The sequence below is a fragment of the Salvia miltiorrhiza genome, chromosome 3, assembly GCF_028751815.1.
Source record: "Salvia miltiorrhiza cultivar Shanhuang (shh) chromosome 3, IMPLAD_Smil_shh, whole genome shotgun sequence".
NCBI lineage: Eukaryota > Viridiplantae > Streptophyta > Magnoliopsida > Lamiales > Lamiaceae > Salvia > Salvia miltiorrhiza.
In genome coordinates, this window is record NC_080389.1 from 56,670,987 (window position 1) to 56,690,182 (window position 19,196).

At 31.7% G+C, this 19,196-nt stretch overlaps 1 protein-coding gene and 1 long non-coding RNA gene across 4 annotated transcripts; both read right to left on the reverse strand.

The window, feature by feature from the left end:
• Window positions 1-11,963: 11,963 nt before the first annotated feature.
• On the reverse strand, window positions 11,964-13,793 carry LOC131014617 (uncharacterized). 2 transcript variants are annotated; one of them, XR_009098275.1, is made up of 3 exons: window positions 13,436-13,792; window positions 12,779-13,196; window positions 11,964-12,543 (listed from the first exon to the last, which is right to left on the reverse strand). It is a non-coding gene; the product is annotated as an uncharacterized LOC131014617 (long non-coding RNA). The 2 variants fall into 2 exon arrangements; XR_009098274.1 differs by having other exon boundaries at window positions 12,779-13,793.
• A 1,920-nt stretch (window positions 13,794-15,713) lies between these two features.
• LOC131014618 (uncharacterized) lies at window positions 15,714-18,985 on the reverse strand. 2 transcript variants are annotated; one of them, XM_057942639.1, is made up of 4 exons: window positions 18,784-18,985; window positions 17,924-18,543; window positions 16,610-17,687; window positions 15,714-16,171 (listed from the first exon to the last, which is right to left on the reverse strand). In XM_057942639.1, exons 2-4 carry the CDS (start codon window positions 18,492-18,494, stop codon window positions 15,988-15,990), a joined length of 1,833 nt encoding a protein of 610 aa, XP_057798622.1. In that variant the 5' UTR covers window positions 18,495-18,543; window positions 18,784-18,985; the 3' UTR covers window positions 15,714-15,987. The 2 variants fall into 2 exon arrangements, with proteins under 2 accessions (XP_057798622.1, XP_057798623.1); XM_057942640.1 differs by having other exon boundaries at window positions 17,924-18,509; window positions 18,784-18,982.
• Between the last annotated feature and the right edge of the window lie 211 nt (window positions 18,986-19,196).

Below are 19,196 nucleotides of genomic sequence, written 5' to 3' on the forward strand. Positions count from 1 at the left end.
GACTTTGGTATTTGCTTCTTTTTTTTTTTTTGGAGGAGGAGACAGAAGTTTATTTTTAAGAATCGAAAAATTCTAAAATCATCATAATCAAATTGGATTGGTGGAAGTGTCTAAAATTAGTTTCTGAGTTCAGAGAATTGTTTCACTAAAAATATATTTAGTTAACATCTTTTACTTTAAAACAAACTTATTTAATGCTTTATTTTAGTTAAAATCATCAAATAAAAAATGTATTAAATAATTACAAATATTTATATATTTTCATTTATTCCCGTCGATTTTCGACGGGTTACCGACTAGTTATTCTCTAAATTTAACAAATTTCTCTCACTTCTAACCAACTCTCTCTCTCTCTCTCTTTCTTTGCAAGTTTTCAATTTTTATTTTCTTTTCTTTATTTATTTTTTTTACATTTAGAATTTTTGTTTTTCCTAAAATTTATACAGTTAAATTAATTAAAAATTTAAAACGTATATCAAATTAAATATCATGACATGAGCTTTAATTTAATTTATAAAAGTATATAAAAAACTTTAAAATAAAAAGAAGATATTCAAATTAATCTCTTTCTCTCTCTTATTTTATAAAGGAAGTTAGTTTTTCATCTTTTTGTTATTTGCATAAAATATTTTATGAATTCATGAAAATTATGTACATTTTATTATGCAAGACTGCAATTATTTTTATTACTCTTTTATTTCGAGTTTTTATTTTATTTTTTCACTAGATTCATGTTTCAAACTTGCATGAGTTTTTCATAATTTCGTTTTGTGTTATACTTATGATTTTTTATTGTTATTAGTGTAGAGAGATACAGACCATAGTGCATTTAATTATTTTCATATGTTTTGTCGTATGTTTGGATTGCTTCAATAGATTATTTCGTATTGGTTGTATATAAAAATATGAAATTTAATGATATACAATTGAGTTTTACATGAGTTTTAATTTTAATATTTTTTTTAAATCCAACTTGGTGTAGGAATTTATATTGGTTTATTTTAGAATTCTTTAATCTAATAGAAAAAAAGAAGAAGATAAATTCATAGATCTGTAATTTATTTTTCATGTAAAAAAAGTAGAATTGAACATATGATTTATATTTATTTAATCTAACAATAATTTTTTTTTGTAATATATATATTTTTAAATGCAATAACTTTATAAATTCAATACAATATTCTCACATTCTTACGAAAAATATAATTTTCACGATAACCAATCCATATATAAACTAGGCATGTAAATAAATTTCATATAATATTTGAATGAGTTAATTACGCGAAAAATTATGAACTTTGGTCGGATTTCCAACCTTTCCATGAACTTTTTTTTTAATCAAAAATTTCTTGAATTTAAGGGGTTGAACAATTTTTTCATGCTTTTTTTGCTCCGGTGAAGCTCCGAGCTGACATGGCGCCTATTATGACTGAAAATTGACATATGGAAAATAAAAATAAAAAATAAAAAAAAATCGTGGATCTGCACCACCGCCCTGTCGTCTTCTCCACCACCACACCTCTTTCTCCGCCGCCCTCTGTCGCCTCCTCCCCTGCCTTTCCCCACCGCCCACCGCCCTGTCGCCCTTCTCCACCACCATACCTCTCTCTTCATCGCCCTTTCCCACCACCATCACCAGATCCGCCGCGCCTTCCCCCACCACCACACCGGATCCGCCGCCTTCCTCTTTCCCCAATCACCTTGCAGATCCGCCGCCCTCTGCCGCCCCCTCCGCTGCTTTCCCCCACCACCACACCTCTCTCTCCACCGCCCTCCCTCACCACCATCACCAGATCCGCCGCGCCTTCCCCCACCACCACACCAGATCCTCCGCCTTCCTCTTCCCCCAACCATCTCGCAGATCTGTCGCCCCCTCCGCTGCCTTCCCCCACACCACACCTCTCTTTCCACCGCCCTCCCCCACCCACCTCGCAGATCTGCCGCCCCCCTCCGCTGCCTTCCCCCACACCACACTTCTCTCTCCACCGTCCTCCCCCACCACCTCGTAGATCCGCCGCCCCCCTCCGCTGGCTTCCCCCACCACCACACGCCTCTCTCTCCACCGTCCTCCCCGACCATCACCAAATCCGCATAAAATGTTTAGGGTTTTTTAACTCTTCATCACCATCTGAAATCGCAAAACTCTACGTTAGAGACGAAAGAGCTCTACCCACGGATTTTGATCTGATTTTGTGAATGGCGTTGTTTGCAGTTCCACCAATTTCAAGTGGTTGGAAGAGCTCTGCTCACGGAGACGGAAAACCTTATTTCCAGTGAGCTCGACCACTAACACACAGAGAGAAGAGAGAGAGAGAGAGAGAGAGAGAGAGAGAGAGAGAGAAGAGAGAGAGAGAGGAGAGATTTAGGCTCAAAATGACGTCGTTTTACCCCCACCTAAACGACGTCGTTTTAATTCACCGCCGGTGACTCCATGTCACTTAAAAATGCCATGTCAGCACTCAATTTGGGAATTTTTGAAAACGATGGAAAAATTGTTCAGACGATTAGATTCAGGGAATTTTTGATAAAAAAAAAAAAAGTTCATGAAAAGTTTGGAAATCCGACCAAAGTTCATGATTTTTCGCGTAATTAACACTATTTGAATCCCCTACATTATGAAGAATGTGTATTAAAAGATTTTTCATAAAATTATGTGTATTAAAATATTTTTCATAAAATTTAAGGATATTTTTATTTAAAATTTACCAAGCTCCTTAAATTTATAGTCTGAATATCTCTTAATTTCGATGTCCGTCGTGCATCGCACGAATGGGCGTATACTAGTTTAATATATAAATTTTGGGTGTATTCAGTACTACATTTTTATTTGTCTTTTATAGGAACTAGTGTACCTCCCGCGCTATGCGCGACGATTGTTGTTTATACAGTAAAAATAATATTTTATTAATAAATGCAAAAATTAATTTGTTACCTTTATTAAAGCAATAAGTGAAATATAAAAATTATAGAAATATACATGCATTGCATATATTTTTTTTCAAATTTTATATTTAATTTTGGTAAACTTTCTCGTCGTTGAGAATTATGTGGTTGAGTGAAACTCACACCCGCATTGGGCTCGCCCAGCCCGGCCCTCCCTCACAATAAACCCTTTTATCCCTTTCCACCTCGGTCAATTAAACAAATAATTATTTTTTTTAATATTAAAAATGTCATTTGCATGTATTAAAATTATGATTTTTAATATATCATTAATTTTTATTAGTTTTATTTATTTTTATAAAAAAAGTTACATATCAGTAAATATTTTACTATATCATCCATATTTTAAAAAAAGTTATATACTTTTCTATTTTTATGTAGAGTAAGATTTAATAATCAATTACTTAGATGAGAGTACTGAAACTATAGGTATATAACTATATATGCACAAGAACTATCGTGGTATACCACAAAATATATACATGTTACTAATCTAATTTAATAATATTAAAATTTAAATTAAATTATGATAAAAATTTTCTATTTTTCTTTCAAGCTCACAGCATACGTATATTATGTTTGAATTTGTTAAAGCTTAAATTGATTATAATTTATTTATTTCAAATTAGTTTTCTACATATTATATAGTATCAAATTAGTGGAATTTATATATTTATAAATAATAGATATTTGTATACATTGTTTCATTTATTTTCTTTTTCCTTTTTCTCATTTTTTACATAAGACATATTTTTCTCTATTTTTAATTAAGTATTTAATATGGATTTTAAATAAAAAATATTTTGTTTAAACAATGAAAAATCATGAAAAGGGCTTTAATGTGAGCGTATTGATTGATTAACATTTTTTTTTTCTATTACATGTTATTTCTTTTTCGTTGAAACTGCCAAAAAAATTTAGAAGTGTTTTTTTTTTTTTTTTGAGAATTATTTTCTTTCTTTTTATTTCCTTTGTTTCTTTTTTTTTCCTCATTTTTTATACTAACAACGCATTTTCTATTTTCATGTGATATCATTCTTAATAAAATATTAAGTATACATCTTAAATGAAAGATTGTAATTAGAGCTTTAATTTGATATATAATAATTTAAAATATTAATTTAAAATAAATAAATATTTTTACTTAAAAATTATGTAATTAAAGAAGTAATGTGCTTTGTTTTCAATTAACTACCACTCGGATTGTGCTATTTAATTTGTTGAATAAGGAATTATTTTAAATTCTTATGTATAATATGTAGATATACTTCAAATTTGTAGTTAATATTATAGTGTTCGTTCATATATATAATAAAGTATTTAATCTTCAAATAATTCAATAAAAATACTATTTGATATTCAATTAGTTCAATTTACTTACAGGATTTCCTCAAAAAAGAAAAAGAAAAATTACTTACAGGATAGACTCCACTTTTTGTAGGGTATTGATTGCACTTTAAAAGTCCAATTATTTTTAGATTCTTTTAATTGTAATTATTTAATACATTTATTATTCCAAGAGTTAAAATGTTTTTTCTAGAACACCAATTAAAAACATTGTTGATTTGTTTGAATGAATACCAATTTAGTGCGGTTTTGTAGAATGGGAAACCGAACGTCTTTGCCGCGGCGGTTATCTAATTGTTAATTTTCAATTATATTTTTTTCACTTCAATTCCAATTATATCCTTGCAATTGAATAAAATTACATTTACTTTGCTTTTTATATATATAAAGATATTATGTACAAAGAGAGCGAAATTTGGTAGTTTTGGTATGGTATAGTGGGACTTCTGTCTGTGACTCCTGTAAGTGCTTGAAAATGAGGGAGGTATGGAAATTATAATTTAAGAAAATAATAATTATTTTAAATTATTGAGTGCCTTAAATTGGGGAGGAAAGGAACTTTCTCACTTAACTTTTTGATTTTGTTGGTCTGCCATCTGTAGTTATTCTTTTGGCATCTCATATTTGTTTCATTGGTGGTCTTGGTACTGTTAATGACAATGTACCTTAATTTTTGGATACGAGATATTACAACTATTTGCTGCTTTGGTTTTGAATAAGTATTTATCAATTATATAAAAAAAAGTATTTATCAATTATCAACCCATGAAAATATTTTTTTCTTTCACTTTTATGTAATTAAGTCGGGCCCTTCAACAATTAATTATTCTTTTATTGTTTTGCATACTTTAAAATTTATTATCTATATCACAAATTATATAAAAATCAAAATTTAATTTTTTATTCATTTATTTAAAGTCAAAAGGACTTTGACTTTTATGTAATTTTTACAACTAATGATGTCAATAATAATTTTGAAAGTATAAAACAAATTAGTGTCCGTTATCTGCTCAATAAAGGCTAATTGAGTTAGGATGCGAGTTCGGATCAAAATGCGAGTCAAAATTTGGATACGAATCAACTCAATTGTATAATACACTCGATTACACTCAAGGCCACCTCTAATTTTAATGGATAGCTCATGTGTCCATGAAATTGCAAGTCCAACAGTGAGAAACATAAAATTAAAAGAAAAGAAAAAGTATCACCGCACGAAAATATTAAATTAATTAATAAATAGTATCATTATCTTTAACACGATACAAAAATTTAGGAAAAAAAAATAGATCGATAAAAGTTTTAATTAGTTTATATATGCTGTACCTCTTGCAGCGAAACCCCCAACAATGTGCCTCCCAACATTAAATGTTTTGACTATTATACTAAGAAATAAAGAGCACTAACATAATTGCGTAATAATTGAAAGAAAAAGGAGGCCACCGGCAACTGACCGCGCCGCTTTGCTCCGGCAGCTCAACCTCCACTCACACAGACACAGTGGGTGTCAACTTGTCATTCCAAATCTTGTCTTCAATTAAGACAAATCCAGCAAGTACATAACAAATATTATTAAAACTGCAGAACTCATAAATTAAATAAAGCAAAAGATTAGGGTTAGGTTTAAAATTAAATGAATTGAAGCAGATTTTCAGGGTCCATGCTTCTCCCCCTCCACTCGTGGGCACGACCCTTTTGCTGGATTTAAAATATCTGAGTTATATATGTAAACTGTAGTTCGTCTCAGATTCTTCCATAGATATGAAGCTGCCACGTGTAGATTTTGTAATACTTTCTTTAAATAGAATATATTGTTAAGAGATACACGACATGGGTCGCCATGTACTATACTGCCTATTTAACGGCATTAGGGGCCAAAGGGGCATACAATAACATTTTATTTATAGGGAACACGAACTATTAATCAATTGTTTTAGGATTCCTAGGCACTATTCTCTCACTTCTTACTTTCTGGTCTTCATTCATTTAACTAATTACTCTCTTCTTCCCGTTTTACTTGATTTATTTTTTTCGTCACAATTATTTAATAATTACTAAAATTGTAGTATAAAAATATTAAGTCTTATATTTAATATAATGCTACTACAAAGTTAATAATTGCTTATAAGAAACAGATTAATTTAATTAGAACAATTAAATAAAACTAAAGATCAAGTCAATAGTACAAAAAAAAACCTTTTTTTAGAATCAATTAACTAATTAGTTATTCGAGGATGATTTCTTTAGGGTGCGTTCTGTTCTCTTTGATGGAAAATAGTGGAATATATACATATTTTTTTCAGCTCCCTTATTTGAAAATTTTTCCTTCGATAGGAAGGTAAATTTTCTCGGGAAGTCTCTTTTTCCACCTTTTCACTATAGTCATATTAATATTATCACAAGTCATAGATGCGATAATATTTTCCTATATTGTATATTTTTATTATATTTCAATTTTACCCTCAAAAATCAAAATATACAATTTAATTCATCTCTCTCTCTCTCTCTCTTCATAATATTTTTCCACCAAAGAGAACATGAAATAAAAAGAGTGGGCATCACTAAAATGTGGAAATTTTCATATACCTTTTCCTTCTTTCTAACGATAAACTTACAATCAAAGAGAAATAGAGATTTTAGTGCAATGAAAATGACATCTTCCATGCAATGACTCTGTACAAGGATTATCTTAGTACTATAAATAGTAGTATTTTTTATATTTTTATTTTTCTAATATGATCGTATTATATACTCCCTCCGTCCCACCCAAGATGCAACATTTTCCTTTTTGGGTCGTCCCAATCAAGATGTTACATTCTTTATTTGGCAAAAACTAACACTAATTAAATATTTTCTTATTACATTCTCTCTCCTACTTTATCACTTTTTTATTTTCTCTTTCTTACTTTATCACTAATTAAATATTTTCTTATTACATTCTCTCTCCTACTTTATCACTTTATTACTTCTTCTCTCCTACTTTATCACTCACTCCTTAAATCTTGTGCCCAAAAGCAATGTTGCGTCTTGAGTGGGACGGAGGGAGTATATATCTTATTGTACACTCTTTTCTGTCGAGGTTTTCGGATTTTGTTTAGGTGATTGAAGGTGTTAATTTATTATGTTCTTGTTTTAAATATAACTTTTACATCCATAAAATTGATAGTCGTTATTCCAATGTACAAATATCAACATATATGCTTAATTATATGCATATATTCTGAAACATAAAGATATTTAGCAAGTCTGATAACGGCAATATTAAGAAGTGATCATTCATAAGCATTTACTGTACTTTGTTATGGCGTGTAATTTAAATGTATAAAAGTATTGCTACTAAAGAATTCAAATTAAATAGGCTAGCTAGTACAGTATTGTGGAAACAAAATAACCTGTATGGGAATAATTAAGAAAATTAAAGTTGGTCTGGCTTGGGCTTGGGTTGGTGAAAAATACAGCAAGACAAGGAATTTCAGTCTTTAGTTATATACATAACATTTCGCAGTCTTATAATTATATTGGATTCGGTGGGACTAGTTAATTAATTACATCATAACTAAACTAATTAATTAGCATGATTTACTCTTGTTCGGAGAGAACTTAATTAGTACTCGTTTTGCAGCAGAGGTAGATATATATATAGAACTAACTATTTGCTAGTTTCATACTATTACGTACGAGTAAATATAACGAATAGATTAAATAAAGTTTCGTTATATCTTTCTTTTGTCTACTTTCTTAGTAAACTTATTGTATGTTAGGGTTTAGAGCTTGGGATATAGAGAGTAGTATAAGAGTACTGAATATATATACATCTATATAAGTGTACTACATATAATAACATTGTTACGTACATTCCATGTTTGGAAATTTTGGAATAAATTAATGACAATACATTTATGAGATGAGGTTATTCCAAAATTTCGGAGTACATATAACACATTTTGAGATACTAATTATGAACTAAAGGATCTCAACTTAGAATAACATTTTTGTTTTATTTTAATATTTGAACTAGCTAGTCTGAATAGCCATCTTATTTATAACTTAGACCAAAGTGAAAGAACTTATATATGAATCAATATTACTGGCCTTTGCATAACTTTGGTCTTTGGTTGTAGGATCATTACTTCGCATATATATATCATACCAAACTACTTAACTTAGAGCTTTTAATATCGACATTAATATAAGATCTGGTCGAACATGCACTATTTATTTCATTATTATCTACTGCATGCGCAGTGCACTAATTGGCTAATTAATTGCCACAGCGTATACTCTTGCCACCACCCTAAGTTTGGACATGTATAAGCAAATTCATTAGAAATACCCATGTTAATTTCTTTTTCTTGGATAAGTTTGAAGCTCAATTTTCTGAACTATATATACATTGTATATTTACATGTTTTACTAGCATTTTGCACATTAAGTCCAAGGATAAATCTTAATCAAATTAGCTCATTAGCAAGTTAGTTAAGTAATTTAGTTTGAATAACTAGACATAATTTTATATTCTATACCATAATTAGTAATAATTGTATATTTCTTATGACAAAATAATGATCTTTTTATTATATTGTTGTGAAGAATTAAAATAATTGATATTTTAAATGTAAATATGATTTTTTTTTTAAATATAGACTTGAATAAGCTCGAATTTTATGACCTAGCGGACCCGAAAAAATTCAACTCGACTAACTTGAACTGAATAAGACTTATTCGAAAGCAAATCACGATTGAGGTGAATCTTCCCATCGCGTCACAATACTAGTTATATATTTTATGAATTACAATCATGATCGAGATAGTGAAAATTCATGGACCTTTCTCATACATTATTGTAATCCCTCTAGATTCTCTTGATAATTAAAAAAATTAGGAAAAAGTAACCGCTAATTTCTATTTCGAGGCCATAATGTACCATGGATAATTACCAATAGTTAGAAACATGATAGTTGGCTTTAGTGACGGATTATTTGTACATAAATAATGTGCTTTGTGTGAAAATCTCAGTAGATCACTGTCACGTGCTTAGAGGAGATCTCAAGAGAGTTTAGAGGCAATTAGCAGTTATAATCATAACACTAATAGTTAATCACAAGTATTAATTTTCTTACACAAGATGACAAGATTATCAATTTGGAGTTAAGACCGTGACCCTTGATTTTGTTCAATGGGTGGTCTTGACTGATGCAATTAATGCGGTTGAAATAATTGACTGTCCCCAAATTTTTAGGCTGTTGTGTTTATTTATTTATTTTCAATCTCAATATTTATTAGGCACAATATCAAAATCGTAGTTGCTGGCCTACTCATTTTTACAGAAAGATCGCTCTTTTTTGTTGCTTTTTAGTCAGCCCCATAAATATTGTTACTGTAGTATAAACTAGCTACTTACATACTCCCTCCGTCCCAATAAAAGTGGCCACTTTTTTTTGGGCACGGAGATTAAGAAATGGATTGTTATGTTTTAATTGAGTGTGACCCACCAAAATTAGTGAGTAATTTTTAGAAGGTGGCCTACAATTGTTGACCAAATTAGTGAGTAATTTTGGCATTTTTAGAAAGTGACCTACAATTGTTGACCAAATTAGTGAGTAATTGTTGACTTAATTAAAGTAAACTTTTGCCATTTTTAGAAAGTAGCCACTTTTAATGGGACACCCAAAAAGGAAATATGGCCACTTTTATTGGGACGGAGGGAGTACATTTTTCTTCATTGCAAACAACCGATTCGATGTGTATATGATAATATTACAAAATGCTTCTTTTCCGCAAATCAATGCACACACGCTGTCAAAACAGAGTCTTGAAAGCTCAATAGGAAATACTAAAATGCTTTTTACCCTAGTTCTATGGTATATATTAATATATATATATATATATATATATATATATATTTTAATTAATGCTATTTGGCCATAATATGGGTGGGTATAATCGCTTTAAACTCAATTTATTTAATTTTTTTTGTTTAAATTAAGAATATAATTGAGTTAATTTTACTATTTTGTGCACATTTTAGTTTATATTTTGCAATTTTTTTATTATTTTTATTATTTTTAAATAAAAAATATAAAAAGTAAAAAATAGCTACAATGTATAAAAAAAATAAATCCTATTTTTATTTTAAATAAACGAAAATTCGGTCGTTAAGACCGAAAATTCGGTCGTTAACCATAACGACCGTTTGATTTCGGTCGTTACATGCCGCGCGACACCAGAAGCTGCGACGCCCTTGGACGGTCGTAAATTCGATCGTTGGCTTGATTAACGACCGAATTTCAGGTCTTAACGACCGAATTTTCGGTCGTTAAAGCCGCCTTTTTTTGTAGTGATGACTGCATAGGTTTGTTATTTTCTTTTTTTAGTTGCACGAGCAATAACGTATAGCTAGCTAGTTAGTGGTTGGAATAAGTCTGTAAGACAATTGGTGAACACATGCATGCATGCAAGTTGCTCTTAAGCAATTCACTTACCAAATAATGAAAATGCACTTAATTATTTTTTATGGAAAGACTGAAACGTTCATTAATGTTGTGGCTCAGTTTGTAATCATTTTCCGAACTTAAATTACAATACGAGTTTAAGTATAATCTTTCAAGGACTTTAATTCCAATATAGCTTGAACGAGTATAACCCTTTAAACTCGATCGTATTGTAATTAAAGTTCGGACAATGAATATAATTATTTGAAGGGTTATACTCAAACTCGTTTAAATAATGAAAACAATTGTTTTCTTATAAAAATATTAATTTTGAAGTATTTTTTTTAAGGGAATTTTGAAGTACTTTAAAAAAACTAAATTGATGTCGCTTGCTGTAAACGGTATAAGGCTTAAATTATCATCATTCAACAGAAAACATTTTATAATTGACAAAACTTACTCAAAAAATAGTGTGTGGGGCAAATAATTTCTTCTTTGAATTATAATTAATTTTGAGAGTAAGGAAAAATGGAGTTTGTAGATGTAGTTATATAATCTATAACTAGTTGAGATAAATGGGCCAGTCAAAGTAATTATATAAGGCCATAATAAATGGGTATTTAAGTGTTTTTTCTTGGGCCAGTCAAATACTTATGGCTGAAATAAATGGGCTGGAGCAGAAACAAAAACAATTTGCCTTTGACAGCACAAATTTTCACATTTGAATTTCCAAATATACTACTCCCTCCGTCCCACCTCCATAGTCCCTTATTCCTTTTTTAGACGTCCCACAATATAATTCACTTTCTAAATTAAATTAGCATTAAATTTCTTTTTTTACCAATGTAACTTTATTTAAATATAGTCAAACATAGAATAAATAAGGGTAAAATTGAATAATTACATATATTTTGTGTTTTCCAAGTACTGTTTGAATTTTCCAAGCACTATTTATTGTATTTTCTTAATATGTGTAAAAAAGTGAAGTGGACTATGAAGGTGGGATGGAGGGGGAGGGAGTAATTAAATATCTGGTACGTGTCAATATGTTCAGTTCTATAAATTCTTGATCCTTCTATGGCGATGTGACACAACACACATGTATGAACTTGTTACAATCCTTAACAATCATGTATCACAACTCTAATACTGTATAAATACTATGAAATTCGGAATTTTAAATTTTAAGGATTAAAGAAAACAAATATAGTATTGTGCATGATTCAACAGAGATAAGAGATAATGTTATCCAAACTATAACACTAGCTACAATCTCAAAATCCAAAGTTGGATACAATTTCTATATATCTAATTGATAGTCAAGAATAAACAAACTTGACTATCCGACGAATCGATTTTGCTATTCTACAATACAAATAATTGATACTACTAAGATGAACTACATTACAACGTGAAAGTACTCACGATCTAACGTACGAACTCTTAACAACTAGAAGAGTATACGAGAAAAAATGAAAAACTAAAACGTGGATAAATCATCCCATAATAAAGAGAATAAAACATATACTTATTTCCAAGTGTTATTCTTCCTCTTCATTAGGAATAAACACAACAAATGGACCACTAGCTAGAAGTACTGCGTCCTCTACTTTGATTTCTTCATCTTCTTGATCATCAATTTGATAATATATATATATATATATATATATATATATATATATATATATATATATATGTGTGTGTGTGTGTGTGTGTACTTTGTGGTAAATAAATTCACTAGATTTGGAAATCTAATGAATTATATAAGTGAGCACCAAAGCGAGGAGCATTAGAACGTATGCGACACCTTGATCTATCGTTGTTCCTAAAAAACATAAAATGAAATTAATAATAGTAACTAGAACAAGAATGAAAAATACTAGTGAAATAGAGCAAACAATTAAAATGATCAATAATCAGTTCACAATATAAATAATTATACAAATCATTATTGCATATATATTATTATTATACAAATAAGTTTAATCACTAAAAATATAAACCAAAATACGAATGAGATTAGATGAGTTTGTTAAAAAATGTATGAGTTTGATTGATACCATCGTTGGTGGGTAAAGGCGCCGGTGGTTGAGCAGTGGCGGTGGCAACGGTGAGCATCACCATTATAACTACCAAAGCTTTGCTGATGATCTCCATTTTTCCTCGATCTCTCTTTTATTTTTTTGAAGCTTCTCAGCTCCGATTCCTCTGCGGTAGGCGAAGGAAGACGGCCGAATGGAGCCGCCCAGAGAGAATGATAAAATCACGATCTCTTCTCTCTTCGTTTCTGCAGAGGCCGGCCTTGATGTTCATTTCTAATTCACACATTTATTTATACATCATCAAGGGCAGTTATTTCGGTTAAAAGCAGTTGTTGTTTTGCATGGATCTCATCAAATCTGTGTTCTAGATTTAAGCTGGCTCTGTGCTTTTATGTGGTTCTTCTCATCTCATTTCAGATCACCAAATTACGTCAAACTTATCTTTCTTTCTTTTTTTTTAACTTAATTATCCATATATTCATATTAAAATCAAAATCTCCTATAGTCTTTTATTGTCAGTTTGTCACAATCTAATCAAATTATTATACATCTTACAGGATTGGGAGAAATGCATATACCAAAGTTTGTTCTAATTAAAATCACCTTACCAGTGTCGTATTCTGATTCATTCGTTAACTAATAATTAGAGTTTTTATGTTGGATTGTGCTTACCACTTTATTTAAGCGATATATACTTCGATTTCTTTATATTATTGAATTATTATTTATTACCATAATATGCATGATGATCAAGTCCTCTTTGTGTGAGAGTAGAGTACATAAGTTCGTAGCCTTGGACAAATAGAGAAGCTTTCCGATTATAATTCTTTTAGAAAAAACCACAACACAGTTACACAGCTTAGTAATCTTCAATTTACAATTTTGATTTTGTTGGTGATGTTTTATATGATACTGAATTTGTCCTCCGTGCTTGACACAAAAATAGTAATAGTAAAAGTCTAACAAAATTATATTATAAATCTTAAAATATTTAAATTTACACAATATTCATAGTTGTACTACAAAAAAAAAATAGCTAGTACATTAACAAAATAAAAGCTTTAATATGTAATAAAATTGATTTTCAAAAAGATTTGCAAATTAAATGGGCTGAATAATCACACATTACAGTTACTAAGAGCAACCACAACGGGCTACTCGATGCCCTTACTCGAGTGGCTATCGAGTAGCCCCTTACTCGAGTAGCCCCATTGCAGAGCTTGCCTACTCGAGGTATACTCGATTGTTCGAGTATACCCGAGAATCACCTTTATTTTCTTTTTTCTTTTCTTTGAAATTAGATATTTTAATGTTAGTTTTAAATATATTTTTTAGGATTTAAGTAATTTTTAATGTATGTCTTTAGGTGTTTTTTGATGTAATATTTAGGATCTTTATTTAATGCAATTTTAATTATTATACAATTATTTTATTTAAATTTGAGCAATTAAATTTAAATGAAAAACATAAAATCAAAACTAATGTTATCAAGTAGGCTATCAAGGAACCCCAATACAACACTACCTACTCAATAACACAATCACTATCAAGTAGGCTATCAAGTGGGCTATCAAGGAACCTCATTGCGGATGCTCTAATTCCAAAAAGTCGCCGTAATTGTGTTTATATATTATACAAAGATATAGATAATATTTTAATTAGTATCATATGAATATTCATAAACTTTTTATGTTAAGATTAAAGATGGTATTCACCAAAATTATAGATTCACTGCTAGTTTAATAGAATCAACCAATTATAAGGCTATATTTAGATACAATATAATATTGAATTAACTTCAATTATGAATACCTACATTTATATTTTTTTTTGTAGCAAACATATATATTTTTTTAATTTAAAATTTCAGGTGTAATTTCTTTAAATAAATTTATCCATGTTTAACTTGTAATAATATAAAAAGTATGTAAATTTATGATTAGTGGTCGTCTTCTCTAAAAAATGATTAGTGGCCTTCCCCTCATTTTAAAAGATTACTAATAACAATTAATCAGGTTATTAGTGAACGATTAATTTGGTATCACAAATTTTAAAATTTAAATCGATTTTGAATATTGCATTGATTATGACCTTGAGTTATTTCTATTTACGAAATTGTTACCTACTCAATTTCAAATTGAACATTAATTTTTTAATGACCGAAAGAAACTACTCCATTTATGAACCTAAAGGGGAGAGATTAGAAGTAAGAGTTCCACAAAAAGACCCAAATATGTACAGCACCATTCATCCACACACACAAAACCTCACTGATCAGATCAGATCCCACCATGCATCAACACAAACGCTAGGAAACAGAATTCTCACTCACTCCAGCAACATAGATGATATTAATAAGCATGAAACTTTGAATATGTGCCACCTTCACTGAGGCCAAAGGAAAGCACCTATTGCGAACTTCCTTCTCTCATCAGCTGTCCCGATGACCGGAAGCCCGTACTCCGAGAGGAGCCGGTTGATCTTCCATTCTGGCATCGACTTGTAGTCCTCCGCCGTGTATTTCGGGTAGTGCAGAGGCATCTGAAAGCAGCCACCGCCGTAACTCACTCTTTCCGGCATCGCTAATGAGCACTCCATTTCTCTCTCTCGCTGTCTCTCGACTGCTCATGCAAACATCTGCTGCTGCCTTTTTATATACAAGCTTTTGCGTGCAGAAAATGAATTCTTGAATAGTTTTCCCAATATAAATGTAAGTGTGTTTATGTAGTCACCATCAGATTGGATTTAATTATTCTAATAAAAATGGTGGGGATTAGAAAATATTCTTGGGGTAAGGGAATTAGTCCGTAATCTTATGAGGTGGCAGCATAATTGGGAGTTAGGTGGGATTGCACTACTAAATCTTGACAACTATACATGGATTATGTCAAATAAACAATTCAAAACCATTGATCTCAGCATAGCACGACTCTTGGATGCTCCCATTAGGTCATTTCTCTTGCAACATGAAGCATGTTATATTGGTCAAAATAACTAGTTCAGAACCTACATTTGCATAAATAAAAGAGGCCTAGCACATTAGCTTCCTACTATAAGAGTAATAATCTCAAACAGGCCCATGGCATATCAGACATTTAACCATCAGACTAACAACAAACACCAAAAGAGGCATATATATACATTGAAGAGTAACAAGTAAATACAACTTGTTACACCAAAAACCTGAGTTTTCTACTTCATGCATTCTACGCAAGCCAGTCAGTTTATCAAGGGCGAAAGAAGGGATCCTCTTCTTGCTTGTAGATTTCGAATAACTGTTTAGAGTAGTGAGTCGCCAATTTTCGGCACTGTTCAACACCCTTTGGATCGATGTTTTGCAGCTCTTCCACTGTCTTATTCATGTCAGCATGGGGGTTTCCATCAGTAAGAAATTCAGCCAAGGCACTGCCACTGTGATGGTACATAAAACAAAAACGTAACTTGTGAGGTTTATACTTATACACTAATTATCCACAAGAAAAAGTAAAGGATAATCTTGATTTGGATGTAGAACAACTCTTAAAATTAGGCTAAGCAACATTACCAATTTTCCTAGCCATGGCAATAACGACATAAGACGGTAAGAACCTACTATCAAACATTACTGGTCCACTACAAACATGATATCACTGTTGTGCGAGTGCAACAATACACCAAATCAAGTCAAAGTGTTCTGCGTTTAGAAAAACAAGCACTACAGCCACGATCAAACATATTTATATGAGATGCAAAGCCAGAAAAGAACAATTATATTGCCCGAAGAATATGGCAAAAAAGAATCATGCATGCATATATTATTATGATAAAATAAGTGCAAAAGCATGGGCATGACACTCAGCAGAAACCTACCTTGGTGCATGCATCTGGTTGAACCCTCGTCCATTGCGGTGTATGGTTGCTTTATAAGATTTCTCCTCAGATGTTTGCTGGCGATAAAGTGCACATATTGCCTTCATACATAGTTCAGCGGACTTGCCAAAATCGGCAAGCATATCTGATTCATACTCCCACTTCAGTTTGTCCTTTCTCCCCCTCCGGAAACTAGATATGATTTTATCATATCCTATACTACATTCCGATGCACTTTCAGCTTTGTCCAAAGAATCCCCGGAGAATGAGCCATCATGTTCAGACATGTCATTGCAGTTGGACCCAGAGTCACAATCTGATACATCAACAATAAAACCACCCAAACTTTCACCTTCAGAAGTTGACTCATCTTGTTCGATTTCATCTTCAAGTAGAGTATCATTCATATTCTCTGATATTCCTATATCACCCTGGTTTCCAGAGCTCCTCTGAGAACATTTACCCGAAACACTGTTATCTTTAATATCTCCAACCCTCAGCAAACGTCGTCTGGGGGTGACTTTTCTGGGATTGTCCCCAGAACAAGAATCATTAACAGATTTTCTCCTTAACTGAGTATCACGACGACGTGCCAGTCTAGAAATTGGGATTTTATCATCGCTTTCACTCTCACTACTAACTATTTGAGCAACTACTTTCCCAACTTTCCTCCTCTTATGCATCCGAAATGGTTGTCCAGCAGTAGAGCAACTAGTTTCCTCTTCATCGCTCTGATGTTCAGCAGTTGCCCCATGCATATTTTTCAAGGGCAACTCCTCTACATCCACAGACTCTAATGCAACACCGCTTGACCTCTGAACCTTTCTCTGTTTGTCACAATCAACAGCAGGTAAAGATACATGGACAATGTCAAGATCATCATCGCTGTCACCAACATAAATAGGTTCAAGAGGTGGCCTACTGCCAGGGCTCGAGGGAGATGATTTCTGAAGAGGACTTATTTCCGCAGCAAAGTCTAGGCATTTTCTGACTCTTGATTTGATTAAACATTTCTGGCTTCCCTTTAATCCATCCGTATCGGCATAATGATTAGACGGGCTGCTAGCGGGGGATCTGCCTGCCAAAGAGGAGCAACCATGACAATCATACTATGTATCTGAATTAAAAAAGAAAAGCAACTAAAATAATTTAGTCCTGCATTGATCTCAGCAGTAATAGGCAAGATATAATAATATAACTTTTCACTTGCCATACATATATTGATCCACAAACTAAGAAAGAAACATCAAATATCACATACAAACAAATAGATAAAACTTCATTTTAAACTCTCATAGAACGCCCGAGGCTTACCGTTATTTGCTTCATTTTCCGTTGCAGCCCGTAAAGCTGATGGCTGCCCACCTTCAACATTAAATCCAGATAGTGAACCACCTCGATGATTTATCTTCCCCGAACACATATCTTGCGAATCTCGAACCGCCTTTGTTGTTCCAGTGGCTAGTTTCTTCTCCAACTCCATTACCTGAGCCTCCATTTCTTTACATTTTAACTTCCATCGCTCAAGGTCGCTTTCAGCTTTCCTCTTCTCACACAACAAAACCTCATTCTCAATCATCAAATGAGTAAACTTCTCCTGCTCCTCCTCACTATCTCGAATGCTCTTTTCAAGCTCTTCGTTCCTCTGTTTCAACTTTCTTACCTCATCCAGGAATTCGATATTTTCCAGTTCCATAAAGCCAACCTTACACTCCAGACGTTCAATTATAGAGTTTTTCTTTCCAATATCAATTTCCAGATTCGCACATTTGTCATTGGCCTTTTTCATTTTATCTTGCAAATCAAAACATCCAAAGCACTCCCCACTACCAAAACAGTTCCCATTTTCCTGCTCCTCCAATTTTATCCCCTTATCGTCTTCCATACCCGCATCTGAAACCTAAAACCTAATTTCAAGATACAGGACAAAACAACTAGAGAAGGAAAAGAAAAAAGAAAAAAAGGAAGATCAGAATATCAATACTCAAAACAAGACATGTGAAAATACAGGAACCAACCGAGAAAACATCTTTTTGCCAAAAAAATAAAAAAAAAACGCAGGGTTTAAGAGGTTGAGCGCCTGTACAGAAAAATTGAAAAATGAATCTACGAGCATAGGAAAAATTTTAGAAATCCCTAATCAAGAAAAGGAATGATAATTGCCGATTACTTACAAGAATGAACAAGATGCAAGGGTGAGGCGAAACTGCTGCAGACGCCGTTCCGTTTGTTCTGATTTTCTGATAGGAAGAGCTGCGAATAGTGATTGATCGTAGAGGACAGTTTCTTTACATAAAAGTAGCAGATTATCTCCCCCAAACTAAAGAAGAATTATAGGAGTAATTATCTTATTAAAATTGTGTTTTTTAAGCGATCTTACTAAAATTGTTGATAGTCAATGTAATATGGAGTATATGTATTTGATAAATTATACTCCCTCCCTCCCACCATTTTAGTCCATTATTTCATTTTGAAATGTCCCAAAAAGATAGTCTACTTTTCTAATTAATACTATAAAAAAATATTACTTTTACTAAATTAACCTTATTTAATACTTCACTTAAATGTGAAAAGGATGTGTGAAAAT

Bases quoted from the DNA above. Each gene is read 5' to 3' on its own strand.
- LOC131014618 (XM_057942639.1), bottom strand. From the start codon at position 18,494: ATGGAAGACGATAAGGGGATAAAATTGGAGGAGCAGGAAAATGGGAAC. The intron at 17,688-17,923 runs GTAAGCCTCGGG...CCTCTTTGGCAG, and splicing joins GGAAAATGAAGCAAATAACG to GCAGATCCCCCGCTAGCAGC. The intron at 16,172-16,609 runs GTAGGTTTCTGC...GTACCATCACAG, and splicing joins AACCAGATGCATGCACCAAG to TGGCAGTGCCTTGGCTGAAT.